Source organism: Cyprinodon variegatus, unplaced genomic scaffold (assembly GCF_000732505.1).
Source record: "Cyprinodon variegatus isolate N-32 unplaced genomic scaffold, C_variegatus-1.0 Scaffold465, whole genome shotgun sequence".
NCBI lineage: Eukaryota > Metazoa > Chordata > Actinopteri > Cyprinodontiformes > Cyprinodontidae > Cyprinodon > Cyprinodon variegatus.
The window spans coordinates 641,097-657,339 of NW_015150918.1; the positions used below are offsets into that span (position 1 = coordinate 641,097).

The 16,243-nt window shown below is 38.1% G+C and overlaps 1 protein-coding gene across 1 annotated transcript in view; it reads right to left on the minus strand.

Moving 5' to 3' along the window:
* Positions 1 to 6: 6 nt before the first annotated feature.
* LOC107094131 (DNA annealing helicase and endonuclease ZRANB3-like) overlaps positions 7 to 16,243 on the minus strand; it is a 44,695-nt gene continuing 28,458 nt past the window's right edge. Inside the window, exons 4-7 of the mRNA XM_015389564.1 lie at positions 11,758 to 11,913; positions 11,347 to 11,539; positions 1,148 to 1,279; positions 7 to 445 (exon numbers count right to left, since the gene is read on the minus strand). Coding sequence (XP_015245050.1) covers positions 347 to 445; positions 1,148 to 1,279; positions 11,347 to 11,539; positions 11,758 to 11,913 — 580 coding nt within the window. The 3' untranslated portion in view covers positions 7 to 346. The remainder of the gene's footprint in view (positions 446 to 1,147; positions 1,280 to 11,346; positions 11,540 to 11,757; positions 11,914 to 16,243) is intronic.

A 16,243-nucleotide genomic window follows, 5' to 3' on the forward strand; every position in this document is an offset into this window, starting at 1 on the left:
TTAAAAATGACCAACTAAGATCACCATGAGCACAGCTTGATGTGACACACGGTGGTGGCGAGTTATGATGTGGGGTTGAGAAGCAGATAAGAGTTAATAGAAAGATGAATGGAAGAAGAAAATCTTCTAAAAGACAAACTGCTGTCAAAGCTGATTAAAAGCAAATGCATGCCACACTTTCCAGAAACTAATTTACAAATCTCCTTCCACCTCACAGTTACCAAACACTTTTTTATTGATCTATCACATAAAAACCAGAAAAAAATTTCAGCGGATAGTTGTTTCCATGTCTGTATAACCTAATCCAGTTGCTTCGGTTCGAGGAATTTAGCTTAACTGAGTGTTTTTATTTCCTGATGAAGAACCTGCTGATGTCTGACGCAACCTTGGAGGCTGTTGCGCTCTTCCTCATCTGGCTGCGGTCTTTGGCTTGCTGAGCCGTCCGCTGCAGAAAGAGACAGAGAGAGAAAAAGAGGGCATGATGTAAGAGTTTAAACCTGTAGTCGGGGGGGGGGGGGATCAATATTCTGGGCATCCTTAGATTTAAGTGTTTGAGGGTCTGGCATGAACAGCAAGAAGATCCCCTTATCAGCAGACCCAGCGCTAAACATCAGTTTATGGTCGTCTACATGCGTGGCTTTTCCTTCCAATCTGACACCCACTCTGACTAAAACGCTTTCTGGCATTAAAGCAGAGCACATTTCAGGCTACAATGTAAGCTGCGTGTTATTTTTTTTTTCCTTATTTTCAAACCTCTGCAGTCGAGTCGCTTTTCTTTGAGAAGTACATTTTCTGCAATTATGGAAAATTGAGTGAAGAGAAAATGTGAGACAGCCTGCTTCAACAAGTGCTATCCATCAATATGTCACACAGCCACATCATGTGATGCTATTATAGGGAATATATGGCTTTGAGGGGGATAATGTGACTTTTGATCAATGTGTTTGACCATGTATCACATTACTGACACCGTATGTGATTCTCAACATGAGCGATGAGGTGTTCCTCCGACACAGGGATGAAGGAGAGCTTCATCCTCTGTGGACCTTAAATGTCAAACAAATTGCTTTTGCGCCTTAAGCCCCTCTGGCTTTAAAAGCTACTCTTATGGCAGTTGCAGGTGCACTGATGCGGGGTGTGCACATACGGTTTTGTGGCAGGCAGTGCAGAGCGTCTGCAGGTTGTCCAAAGAGCACTGTCCTCCTCCTCTGTAGACTGGCCGGATGTGGTCCACCTGCCAGAAATCTCCCTCCACCGGAGCTCGGATCATCTCGTTCAGCTGAAAGCAGCCAGAAGGCAACAGAGTCAATCCCAGGGTAACGACAATCCATCATATTCTGCTTGGAATGCTTTTTAGTGGCAAAGACAAGCTGGGATACCTACCTCTACCTTGCATCTACAAACTTTGAACAGTTTCATTTGGATTTTATATGAAAGACCAATGCCGTAAAATCTAACAGTAAAGTAAAGGTACATTTAAATGCAAACATTTCAGAAGCAAGACAGCTCAAAGAGTGCTACAATCATAAAAACATTAGACATACAACACAGAAACAAGCAGAAACAAGATTTAGTAACGATTAATCGATTACTAAATCAGTTGACAATTATTTCAATTATTTTTATTTAGTAGATAATTCTATATAAAATTGAACAAAAAAAAAATAACATGTGGAGTTCCTCAAGGGTCCATGTTGGGGCCTCTCCTATTTAATATCTTCATGCTCCTCTGAGCTTCGACCATTTACTGCCTCCTTAGAAGGTGGGCTTGGACAGGGAGACACAGAGACTGCAGGGCCCTGCAAAAGTATTCCTACCCAGTGAGATTTTGCAAATTTTGCCAAGTTACAACCACATACCTCACTGAATTCAAATGGAATTTGTGTAAAATCCAACATTGCCGTGGCACAATAAGGTAAAGAATGTTGGACAACAGACTGAAATTAATTATGTTTCACCTAAACGTTTAAACAGCAAATTCAAATGCAACACTAAATTTGTTTGTTTGATTTAGAGCTGTGTGTTTTCAGTGTAGTTTCATTTATTTTAATCTAAGCTCAGAGGAGCATGAAGATATTAACCCTATAATGCCAAATGTATCATATTTGATACATACAGTTTCTGAAATGTTTTGCTTCTGACACCTTTTGCATAATTTAATGGTAAAAACTTTGCTCAAAATCCTATTGTACACAATCAGATATACTTGATAACAGCCAGTAGAAGACTACACAAAAAATAATCTTGACTTATCGCATAGTAATAAATTATATCAAAAATGTATTTCTGTTTTTTTCTTTTTACATATTTTGTTAAAAGGCCAAATAAGGAATTCAAACCAAAAAAAAGTAATTTTCTTTTGTTTTATTCTTGGATCAGGCTTTAAAGGGTTAAATAGGAGAGGCTCCAACATGGACCCTTGAGGAACTCCACATGTGATTTCTTTTTTGGTCAACTTTTATATAGATTTTTCTCCTAAATAAAAATAATTGAAATAATTGTCAACAGATTTAGTAATCGATTAATCGTTAACTGGAGTATAGAGACTCTAAAATGTGTCTTTAGAGGACAGATCAACCTAATTAAAACAGTAATTATACCAAAATTCTAATTTTTGCATTAAAGATAAAAAGATTTTCATCTGTCAATCTATCCAGAACTCCAAGAGTGGAAAAATATTTATTTTTACTTGGTTTAGTTTTGCAAAAATTCTTCTTTAAGAACCCTTTTGCTATCCGATTATTAATCTAAAAAATGATTGTTAGTTTTGGCACTAATTTAGAGAATGAGCCCGATCTATAGTGGAGGATTTATAACATTTGATTGGGTTAAAAATCTCTTTAAGAGCTGGAAAGTTTTCCCCTTCATTGGCACATGGCTTTAATATAATAAATATAATAAATCCAGCCAATTTAAGCCTTTAAAGATCCATGTCTGTTTTCAGGTCTGCTTTAATGTTCCTTTTCTAACCTCATACTAATCTCAAATGACCTTTAGGAATATACATGTGTACATTCAAAGATATACTCGCTTTTAGAGAGGAGTTTATGATAGCCTCGTCATGATCCTTCCTTTTACTTTACATTAACTGTACTTTGTGTTTTAATATCAACAATCATTAAAGTTTTGGATTTTAAAATGGAACAATAATAAGAAAAAATCCATTTCCTTGCATATTTTATCAATATACTGTACAAGAATGCACAAAAGCCAATTAGATTAAACAAATCCTGCCCCACAGGAACACCTTTTGGGGTACATTTCTCCAAGCTATAAAAAAAGCACAAAAATGTCCCATTTAAGGACATAATGAGAGTAAATAGCACAGAAGCTGACAAGTATTAGCGCTTAAATTGTTTACGTAAATGTTGCGCTGCGATTGCTAGGATAAGAGAAGTTTCTTACAACAGTCTCTGCTCTGAATCAATGAGAGTAACTTTGAACCCTGCGTTATCCATCATCATCTGAAGCCTCAGCCACAGCCATATAAATCACCCGGGTGACCTATAAAACGGGCAGCTGTAGGGAACCTTCAGCACTGAGATCTTGCAAGTCTGTCTGATGAAGTAGGCAGAAAATTAGGTTAAAAATACCACAGGGAATGCCCCATTTCAGTAAGATACATACTCCTTAAATTACTTAACTTTCTCCCTTTGTTTTCTTTTGAACTTTTCAAGCGGAGTTTGCAAGACGGTGCTCTCTACACAGCAAAAAAAAGTTAAAAAAAACACACTTAATCATTTAGTTTGGAGGAAGTTTACAAACTCTGGAGATGTGCTGTTTTTAGAAGACAGGTAAGCTGCTTTTACAGATGCAAATTTCATCCCTGGGAGAAAACACCCTGGACATTTCTACTCCCTCATGGACCAAAAGCAGAGAGAAATAGATGAACATGAGCTAAAGTCACCAGAGAATGGCTAATTAGTGTCGCTTTCTTACAAAGGAAGTTAGGAGAGCAGAAAAAAAAAGTTCAAACTAATCTTACCTAATAGCAGAACTATAATTATAGAGCAAACATTCAATTTCAACTATATACTAATTGTATTTATAGACTTAAATACCAAGTATGGCCAAATTACCATTATCTCTTGTTTATCTTCCAAACTATTTCCTTTTTAGTAAATCTATAGAGCAACATCCATGCAGTTATTATAATTATCTTAGCTTAGATATAATATCTTTCCCCACATTTGGATTATTGCAGAATACATTGACAGAAACAGCAGAGGAGAAATACTGACCTAAATATCGAACCAGTGGCTCATTTAGCCTTGCAAGTTATGCTATATAGAGTGTTTTATTATAAAGAAAAGACAAGAAGACTTAAAGATGTCAAATCAGGTAAAGAAACTGAAGCAAAGCTGGAGGAAAAGACACATTTTGAGAGCAGTTTAGCGCTGAAAATCTATTATCGCGCTTCGAGATCTACTCTGCTGACATTAAGGAAGCGAGCTGGAATTGATCCCAGCAGATTTAAAGAATAGGCCTTTCAGACGGGCAGAGTTCACCTCTTACACACACACACACACACACCGTCTCGCACGTTTTAGTCAATTAAACCTGCTATCGTGCCAACAATGTGCACCATTCCTGCACCTCACCTCGCCACTGCACACTTTCAAACACGCTAAGACTTTGCTGAAAGACACCCAAAGGCTTTAATATATCTTGAAAACACACTCAGGAAAAAAAAGACACCCCAAAGACTTGCATACACATGAACACACACCTGGGAACAAACACACACACCAGAACCCCTGGTATGAACCAAAGAATGAGCCTATAATCTCAAGGCTTCTCCACCACTGCGCCGCCTTATCATGTGGCTGAGTTTGTTTCCTCTAAAGCTCAGCGCATTGATCGGCGCTGATGCTGATGCCGGCAGCAATGGGAAGATGTGGGGTATCTGTCTGTGTGTTTTTTTGTGTGGTGTTTGGGGGCTGGCTTTGCAGGATAACAGCCAACCAAATCAAACAGGCTTACTGGTCAGGGCCTGGCACTAGGGAAAAAAAAAGAAAAAAAAAAATCAATGTGCCCAGCAATCCATTTACTGGGAGCTGGCCCCTCGGAGTGTAGCTCAACCTGCACTATTGTGTGTTTGTGGGCATATCTGCGTAGGCGGGATAGATAGACAATAAGAGGCTATTTCAATTTTTGAACGTCCACACACACCAATAAAAATGCCTTCCATTTTGTAAGAAAACAAATATAGCTCATATTCAAAGTACTCTGTTATTTTGTCTTCATTGGCTTCCTGTTAAATCAAGAATAGAATTTAAAATCCTCCTTCTCACATATAAAGCCTTAAATGTTCAAGCTCCATCTTATATCAGAGATCTGATTGTTCCTTATGTCCCTAACAGAGAACGTCGCTCTCAATCTGCTGGTTTACTAGTGGTTCCTAGAATTTCTAAAAGTAGAATGGGAGGCAGATCTTTTACCGTATTTTCACGACCATAAGGCGCACCGTACTAAAAGGCGCAGTCTCAATTATGTGTGCCATTACTGTATTTAACACACACATAAGGCGCACCGGATTACAGGGCACAGGTTTTATTTACCGGTACATATCCTCTACTACGTTTAAAATACCTCTACTTTGTATTTATAAATAGAGCGGGAGCAAAACTGAGTATGATTGTGCTTTATTCATGTATTGATTACAAAGTATTAATCAAACCCATGGAAGTCATCATCCTCTGTTTCTGAGTTAAACAGCTGCGCTAAATCAGACATGCCAATTTCCCCTTCTTAGCTGTCAGAGTCACTTTCCGTGCAGCGCGGCTCCTCAGAAATAATGCCTGCTTTTGCGAAAGCTTGAACAACAGAGCCAGCAAACACGTTAGCCCAAGCATCTACAATCCATCCGCAAACTGTGGCGTAACTTGCCCGGCACTGCCTTCCACTTTTCGTGAAACTGTGGTCTCCGTCGGTCATCCATCGCTCCCACGCCGCTCGCAGCCTTACTTTGAACGGCCGGTTCACATCGATGTCAAGCGTTTGAAGTTCCTTTGTGTGACCCCCGGAATAACAGCGAGCACAGCATTCATTTGTTTCACCTTGTTTTTCACATTGGCTGTGAGATGGGCACGCATGGAGTCACAGATTAACAGCGATGGTGATGCGTGGAAAAAAACACCTGGTCTCCTTACATACACCTCCCTCAGCCACGCTTTCATCATCTCCTCATCCATCCAGCCCTTTTCATTTGCCTTAATAACGACTCCAGCTGGAAAAGTCTCTTTAGGCAAAGTCTTTCTCTTAAAAATCACCATAGTCCACGCAAATGGACAGTTTCTGTCCATTTGCGTGGCAGCCAAGCACAACAGTAAACGACCACGCCCACACTTCCCCCTTTAACGTTCTCATGGTGGTCTCAACAACGTCCGCAGTAACAACACACATAGGGCGCACCGCACTATAGGGAGCGCCGCACATTTTGAGGGAAAAAAAAGACGTTTATATGCGCCTTATAGTCGCGAAAATACGGTAGTTATCAGGCTCCTTTCCTGTGGAACCAACTACCAGTTATAGTCCGTGAGGCAGACACCCTGTCTACCTTTAAGGCTAGGCTTAAAACTTTCCTTTTTGATAAAGTTTATAGTTGTGGCTCAGGTTATCCTGAGCTATCTTTATAGTTATGCTGCTATAGGCTTAGACTGCTGGAGGACATAGGGACCCCCATTTCATCATTTTGCTTCATCATCTCTCTATTCTCCCAATCTGCAGAATATGTTAGTTTAATCTCTAATTTTAAGCTCTCTCTGCTTTTTCTCAGAGTAGCTTTGCCTCGTCTGTTCCTGTTTGGCTGTGACTCCATCCTGGGGAGAAATATCAGCTGCTGCCATCAATGCCTTTGTTCATAGATGTTGGAGATCGGCCTGTTTTCCAGTGTAGTCCTGTTTCTCTGACTTTGACTGGCTGGATGTGCTCTCTTCATCCTCTGACATGGGAGCTGGCTTGGAGCTTGTCTGCCTGGCTGTGTGTTTCCTGGACGGGGACGCCTTTTACAGTTGCTTTTTGTATCTCTGCTTCAGTCTCCTTGAACCCCAGTCGGCCTCAGCAGATGGCCGCTCACACTGAGCCTGGTTCTGCTGGAGGTTTCTTCCTGTTAAAAGGGAGTTTTTCCTCTCCACTGTCGCTACAAGCATGCTTATTGTGAGGGATTGCCTTTGAGTCAATGAGTCGATGCAATCAACTGGTTTTACTTTGGTTAGAAAACTTTGAATCAATTTGACTGTATGATCTGGTGAACTGTAGAGTGCCTTGAGATGAAAAGTGTTGTGAATTGGCGCTAAATAAATAAACTGAATTGAACTGAATATTCTGAAGTAAGGTGACCTGATTTCTGAAATCAAATCTGGGGACATTTCCAGCTCGTAGATAAATAGAAAGACATATCAAAATAAAAATAGGAAACGGGGACAGTGATGCTTTCATCCATTTTTACATATTTATTAATATTTATACAACAAAAATCAAGTGTAAAATCCAGGAATGTCCTTCTCCTATTTCCTAAGATTGATAAAATTAATCAATCAATTGTGTTTATTAGTTCCATTCAGTCTTCTTCCATCTCCACCTTCTATTTGTAGCTGACTTCTACTTGCTCTGTTTTACAGTACTCTTCTAAGTAGATTTTTTTCTTTGCTCTCATTCAATCTTCTTTCTATCAGTCCTCTAATCTTCTTCCTCTTCTATCGATCTTAAACTAATCTAAAACAGACATAATACAAACAAAATCCCGTAACGACAGATCAGTAACTAAAAAAATTAGAGCATAATTCTTATATAATCCCCAAAACTAAGACTGTTTATTTAAATGATTGGATGCAAACTATTGGTATTTCAACATACCAGGAAGCAAATTTCTCATCTCGATCAAAATATTTATTTTATCCTAAGAGGCTTAAAAGTTTTATTAAGTCCAGTCACAACTTCCAAGAGCGAATCTCACAACTTCAAAACAAACTGCTTATCTCAGGCATGGATGAAGAGTTGCTGAATTTGGGGGTAGAGAGCTAACCGATTTTGGATGATCTTAATTATCCCTATTATAAAGATGCACAATAAAAAGAAATGTTTGGACAGAAACATGATGGATGCTGATGGTGAGTTTTAATTATATCATGAAATTAAGCATTAATTTCAGCATTTTTTACTCCTATGAATTTATTAATAATATTAAAGTCGCGCATGCTCTCCTTGAGCCCCGAGGAAGTCGGATCGGAGCAAGACAGGAGGAACCGCGGAGGTTTAACCCTAACCCTTATTCAATTGTTCACAGCTGCCAACCAGCAAGCTAACAGCTGTTTCTGCACGCAACATGCTTAAGCGCTCTTTCTACCGTAACAACAGGCTATAAGCAACATTTCCTCCTAGTTTATAAAACTGTAAAATCAGGGACAGCTTTAGTCGGGGACAGGTGGTCCAAAAGGGGACTGTCTCCGGAAATCGGGGATGTTTGGTCAACGTATTCTGAAGGACCAGTTTCTTAACTGTTCTTAAAATATAGTTTCTTAAAAAAAAAAAAAAAAACATTATTTCAAAGTAGATGATTTACATAAACATGTTATCTGTTTTCTAAAAATTTAAATGCAATAATTTAGCACAATTTCTACCAACAATCTCCTTTAGATTTACTCATCTTGTAACCAACATTATATACTTATGATGCGGCAAATGTCTAAGATTAGATTTTTTTGCCAAAAATAATTTCCCCAAATGTTTGAGGAGCCAAATCTTTAAAATATATATATTTAGTGTAACATTAGTAGTTTTTTTGTGCTTTACAATGAGGAAAGATAGAACACAACTTTATTAGGTTGACCAGATGTCCCGGATTTTACCGTTTCATGAATGAGGGGGAACATTTTTACATGTTATTATGGTAGAAAGAGCGCACAGAAACATCTGTTAACATATAGATGAGGAGCAGAGCGCACCAGTTTCAAAACAGACGATAAAGTTCGTTATCACAGCGGGCTGGATACAGCTACATGTAATCCCACATCCTCCATCACCGCCCCGCTCAGCCCCGCTTCGCTCCAGACCGCCTGCACAAAGCAAAGCCTACAGCCTTCGCTGTTCCTCCTCTCTTCCTGCGCTCCGACTTCCTCGGAGCTCGAGGATAACATGCGCTATAATATTATTATATTTATAGGGGCAACACATGCGGAAATGAATGCGTAATTTAATATATGACATATAAGATCCCGATCAGCATCCAGCAGATGTGCAGCATCTGCCCAAATATTTTCTTTTTCTTGTGGATTTTTCTAACAGGGATAACTAGGATCATATAATCTTTACATTTACATCCTATCAAAATAACAACAGCTTATTCAAAAACAAAAAAGACAGCTGCATCTATGTACGCATGAATAGAAAATTTAAAAAGTTTAGGAAAGTGAAAATATATTCCTATTAGGTTTCACTATGAGAGCATATTTTATTGGTAATGACAAAACATGTATTTTTTGGTGCCGCTGGTTCAAGCTTCTCATGAGAATGATCCAGATTTATAGATGTGTTTTAATTGTTGTAATTTAATCTGAATATAAAAATCTAAGGTAGCTTTTTTAATAGTCAAACAGATTTTAATACAGGCTGCTGAAGGCTGCACTGCAGCTGTTCAGGATACAGTATAAACAACTGGAGGCCATTTAATTTTTATAGTTATCATTATGTAGAAAAAAAAATATGTTTTCCAATTTGTATATATATATATATATAAAAAAAGTTTAATTTTACTGATGCAAACTGGCCTGTCCCTGAACGCAATGTTTTATTGCTCACAATGGAAGAAGAGAGAAGACTGAATGAGCTGATGGCACTAATAAAAACTATTAAATGAATAATATTATTTATCTTAGGAAATGGAAGAGGCGCATTCCTGGATAATGCTAAAAAGTATATAAAAATGGATTAAAGCATCACTGCCCCGGTGGTCCATCTGTTCGTATTCTAAATTTCATAAAATGTATTTATTTTTATCTATGAAGTGGAAATGCAGAAATCTGGTCACGTTAATAAGCTGCATGCATACTCAGGCTAGCATGTTAGCCCGCTCAAGTAATTTCATGTTTGTTTTAACAGTTTTATTTCAGATACAATAGTTACTTTAACTAAATTTAATGCTTCAATGGTTATAATATTTTTTATATATAATATTTGTTGGGTGGCTTTAACAGTCATATAAAAATAAACAAAAAACGTTGCTTCTATGCTAACATGCTAAAGTAGCATCTTTTTCCTTCCTTTAGAACATGCAGATGTTTGGAAAACGTAATTTGCAATATTTAAAGACAATTATTTAATAGTTAAAATCTATTTGACAGTTTAAAGCTAAAATAGTAAGATGTTGGAATATTTTAACATGATAATGTACTAATCTAGTTAAAATGATATCGTAACACAATCAAAGCAGTTTAAAGATTTCAAAACAAATTTAATCTTAGAATATATTTGGTCGGATTTACTGTAGTAAGATCTTTTATTATTTGTTTTGCTGGTGAAGATTCTCAGTAATTCAGGTCATAGTCATTCTAAAAAGCAAAAAAAAACAATCCACTGGACTTTATTTCCAAGTTTGAAGACGTTTCGCTTCCCATCCAGGAAGCTTTTACAATTCAAAATGTCAGGAATAGCGTTGAGTTCCTGCTATTTCTGACATTTTGAACTGAAAGAGCTTCCTGGATGGGAAGCGAAAAGTCTTCAAACTTGGAAACAAAGTCCAGTGGATTCTTTTTTTTTTTACTTTTTAGAAAGTTATTTATTTTATTTAACATTATGGCAGGTCTCTGAAAGCCATTTTTGTTCATATTTTATTCATTGCTAAACATTAAAAAATGTAGTCTAAAAATGCTTTTTTCCAATATATATATATAAAAAAGGTTCTAAATTTCAAATAAAAAGGATAAAACACCCTGATTGTAGGTTGTGAGGATATTACATTAAATAAAATGTAACCCAAATAACTATAACATGATTTTTCTTCCTGAGACAGACTGGCGACCCATCCAGGGTGTACCCCGCCTTTCCTCCATAGAGTGCCGGAGAGAGGACCGGCCCCACCGCGAACCTGATGGAGTAAGCAGTAGAACGCGGATGGATGGATGACGTGTCTTTGATGGAGGTATAATTCCTTCCAATGCAATTTCTTCAACATATATTTGAGGTATGAATAAAACAGGGTTCAGAGTAATTGAGACAGGTGCCAAAGAACAACATAAATGGAACAGAAAGTGAAAGTTGGCAGCCATATTGCAGTTAAAAAAAAAGTAAATTCAACAGAAACAGGTTTGCACAAATATACGTTTTTGGTAATAATTTTGACGTTCTGACCTGTTTAAGTGGCAGCTGGGCCAGCCATGTGTTCTCAAGCATCTCTTTCCGCTTGGAGGGGGGGGCATCACGGACCTTTAGGAACAGTTCGTGAGCACGGAGGCCGCAGTGTTGACAAATGCCTTGCTCTGCCTCCAGCACACGGGAACGCATGTACGTCTGGCTGGACCGCAACTGGAATTCCTCCTGGCATCTGGAGATGAGATAGTATCAAAATATCTGGACCTGAATTTAAATCAGTAAATAGGTGGAGTTACATGTTTATATCTTGAATAAATAAATACTGTAATTTCTCATGAATATGGCCTTGATTGTGCAGAAAAAATGTCATAATTTGTGTTATTTGTCTGCTATGACTTATTGATCAACCCTATGTCCTTTAAACCTATATAAACTGTGGTAATGTTGAACCTGTGGCTGCAGAATCGTGTATCCCAAGCTCCACCCGCTGTAGGACAGGCTTGCTGGCAGGAAAGACACAGAGGGACACCCTGACTGTCCAGAGCCTGAAGATAGCCGGGCTCTGAAGGCTGCTCATCCTCCGTCTTTTCGGGTTGCTCGTTCTGTCTGCAGACGGTTCAAAAGGTAAAATAAATCAAAAAAATACATCATTGCTAGTTAAAATATAGAAACATTAACACCAATTAAACAAGGACATGCGTCCACTTATTCTCTAACAATATCTATTACCAAAGGCGTTATGGCTAGCCACCCAAGGTGCTTAGACTTTGCGATTTCAAGAGCTACATTTAAGGAAATACATAACTTATGTCACTGAAATAAGCTTCAGTAAATACATAGTATGGTAACAACTGGAAATAACTAAACTGCATAAAACTGCTTTCAATTCTGAGAGTACATACTCTTAGCTGTGGAGCATCTTAGATTATATCTGACTAAAGTTTTAATGATTTAATAATTAGTGTATTTTGCAGTAAAAAGGTGCCCAAAGATTAAAGAACCACCAAGAAACCTGCAGGTAACAGGATTTTCCAACCTCTTACACATGACCAACTCCTTTTGTCATCAGGTAACGCACTATGCTAAAGGGCGGATTATACTTCTGCAACCGCAGACAATCAAATGTCGCTTGGGTCTGGTCGCGAACCAGTTTTGCTGGTATGCTTCTGCAATGTAGGTCTGGAATTTCTAGGGACGCACAGCAGTTTCCCGCAAAAGCGCTAGGAGGAGCCTATTTGAGAACTCGCGAACTTCGGCGGATGGTCACGAGAACTTCTTCGGCTGCGCAAGCGGGAGTTGTCACGATCCGTTCTGCGCATGCATCATCAGGTAATTTGCGCATGTGCATCTAGATATACATCCATCCTCGATTTTATTTTGTTAAAAATACCTAAATGACGTTTTTCTTCCCCAAACATTGTAAACGTACTAAAATATAATGTGTTAAAGGTTAATAGGAAATGGGATCCTATGCTACTTCTGGTGGCTAACTTTTTCGGCTTTGGATTTAAACATAATTCTCATCTTTTTGAGTTTTATGTTTTAGTTTTGTTTTAACCTTATGTTATATAGTGCGTAATCTAAAGAAAGGAACAACTAAAAGGCAGATTAACATGGTTTAATCATATTTTGCCGGACTGCTCTGAGCATGACCCATGATGACGTCAGAGAAGCAGTTTAACGAAAAAAATGTAAAAAGCATAAAAATTGTCTCACAAAATTCCTAAAGTTTTTTTCAAAGACGTGTATTAGCATTCTTTAGTGAGTTAAGGATATAAATAACTAGTTTTAGTACGAAACTACGGATGTACATTTGTTTGCGCATGTGCAGGACGGATCGTGCTTCCAGGACGGATCGGGAAGTTAGAAGAGTGTTAATTTTCCAAAAGAACAATGGCGCGTCTAGAAAATATCACGGTCACGGAGATGGATCTAGTATCCATTCATTGCTGGTATTCCTCTGTTTTTAAAACACAGACAGCCGGAAAGCCATACCAAGGACCAATGAGAGCGGCTTTTTGTCTGCAAACTTCCGTTTGATGTCTGCGCGGGTTTGCCACCGTCCGACATGTAGTCAGGAGTTTTTTGAGGCACAGAGACAGATTTGACGGTTGCAGAGGCTATGCATCAGAAGTATAAATTGGCCTTAAGCCCTTACATGTCACAGCAGTAACATTCTTCGGTGTAGAGGTGAGTATTGGCGTGAGTGTTGCAATTCGATACATGTCGCGATACTTGGGTCACGATACAATATTATCACGATATTGCAGTATCACTATATATTGCCATATTTTCCCCAGCTATCAAATGATGAGATAAAACAGCAAGTTCTGTATATTTTCATCAGAAAATATTGATTAGGTATTATTATCCATGTTGTTTGGGGTTTTCTTCCACTGTGACTGCCTCCAATACAGATTTGGTGCTGCACACACAGTTAAAGGGCTCCATAGCGCTTTCTACCAGAGTGGTGGTGCTATTTGGTTTAATTAACAATTTATACATGAAGTAGACTTGAGCTTAAAAAGGATTATAAAGAATGGTGGCCATAAAACCTCTGATGTTTGTATGAGAACTTAAACCAAACCTGATGTCAGGTATCTAAATATGAGATACTGTGGGATTAACCAAGCTAGAAGAAGGTAAACTAGCTGTGAACTATTGTCTATATCAGAAAAATACAATATGATGCAGCATGAAATAATTTTATGGTCACAAAAAAGCAAACAGTGTATGCAATCTAATCTTTTCTTTCAGATGCGATGACTGCTGCAAAGATTTATTCCTTTGGTGCACCGCACAAAGTGAAGTTACCTAACATCAGTCTAAATTCCTGCCTTTTCAGCACCAGTAGAGCAGTAAAAACAATTCAATATACATTCTCATCCAATACAAATGAAATCAAACCACTTCTGCAAACAAAGACTCAGAGAGGCATATAGTTTGGGTCTGTGAAATGCCTTCAGACTGTTTCTATTCATAAGGCTGATGTATCATCACAACGATCCTGGTATGTGTGTGCATGCTTGTCCTTTTGGCAGGGGACAGCAAATCTGGGTATCTGCCATGTTTTCCCGGCAGGGTGCTAGAGCCACATTGGAGCAGACAGATGGACTGAATTCTCTTTCCCCGTGGTTTACAATTCAGATAGGCAGAGACAGGAACAAAGAGCCAGAAAGACACAGCACTACAGAGGAAAAATACAATCATTGAAATGGAGAAGAAAACCTTCTAAAAAAAGGAACCTTGCTGCTTCAAAGTTGTGAAGATACCAAACAATGGAGAGGAACCGAGAAACAAACCCTGTCAGTACAGTGAAGTGGATAAAAGAAATGCACTATTTATTGGTGTCCTTAATCTGATACTGGTAAAAAAAAATAATTCACCCAGAATCAAACAGCTTTAGGTCCGACTACACATTTTTGATACATTCAGCTGGAAGAAGCAAAGCCACCTGAACTATGAGTGATTTAAATCAAATTTGAAGATGTGTCTTATTTTTAGCTCCATTTAAATTCCTGCCTGTGTAGCAAATGTTCCTGCTGGCAGCTCCACGCCACACAAACTCTCTGTAAACTCATTCTTTAAACCTCAGAAATCACACAACATGCCTTTAGCAAACGGCGCACAGCATGCTAATGTTTACCACCTCGGCTCATCTCTGATGCTTTAAAGCTAAAGAAACCAAAAGGCGATGCAGAGTAGTCCAGTCTTCAATGAGGGGGGTTTGCTCACAGCTGGTACAGTTTTAAGCATTTGAATCTGCTGCTTCTGATGCATCTAAAGGGGATTCTGGGTTTAAATCACTGGTCATAGTTAAAAACAAACAAAAAAAAGATCAGAAATAATTGGATGATAGTACAGTAAACTAATATTTCACATAAAAAAAGAGGCTCGGGATTTGGCAGGTACTACGATCCTGATGCAAATTCTGCTGGAGAAGGTGATTTAAAACCCATGCATGCAGGAGAACACTGTCAAAAACAGTCGAAAGAACTTTTTTCCCCACAAACAAGTTAGACTCAAACTTGTAAGAGGTTGAGATGCACTATACTGTCTCACTTTGGCAAAAAAAAAACTGTAGTACTTTACCCCAGCGGCACATTTTTAATAGGACTTGCTTTTCTGCAAACCTGACTTGCTGTGCACAACTCTCTGTCTCATCTGTTAAACTAATATGTTTTAATTCTTTAACAGTAGGTCGCCAAAGTTTTTTGTCACTATACAGTTTATATGGTTTATTCCTTTACAGCCGAATCGAAGCTTGTTCTGAGGAAACTCCAATTAAAGAGGTAGTGATCTTAGATAAACTTAAAATAAAATTGACTATTTGGCTTTTTAGGGCTGGGTTGGTGAAAAGAAGGCTATGAGATATTTTTTGTTTTGCTTTTAAGAAAGACAAATTAAGCGCTTTGGAAATATTCCCTTCAGTCTAAAGTGCAGTGTTGTGTCTGACAGCCATGTGAGATTTAGTCTTAGTTTTCCTCTTACTATATGGGATTTTATTAGTCCAGTTTAAGTCGACTAAAACTCAAAAAGGATTTAAACTAGTATTAGTCAGTCTTAGGTTGAACTTCATAAAACCGCTAACTTTTACAATTTCAAATAACAACTAGATTCTTTACCAGACACAGCTCTTGCTTAGATACTACAATTGTTGGAGATACAATGCTGCAGTGCAGTTCATCGTTGCTGTTGGGCAGAAAACTATTTTATAGAATTAAAATAAATTTTTTTATGAATTAATGTCCAACTTTATATAAAAAAGTAGGGATGCACGATATAATCGGCCCCCTATCGGTATCGGCCTGTATCGGCCTTAAAACTGAATATCGGACATCGGCCACCCCACCGATATTTAACCCGATATTTGATCAGCTTCTGAGTTTCTAAAGTCTAAAAAATATTGATACATTAAAATATCACAATATCTTCA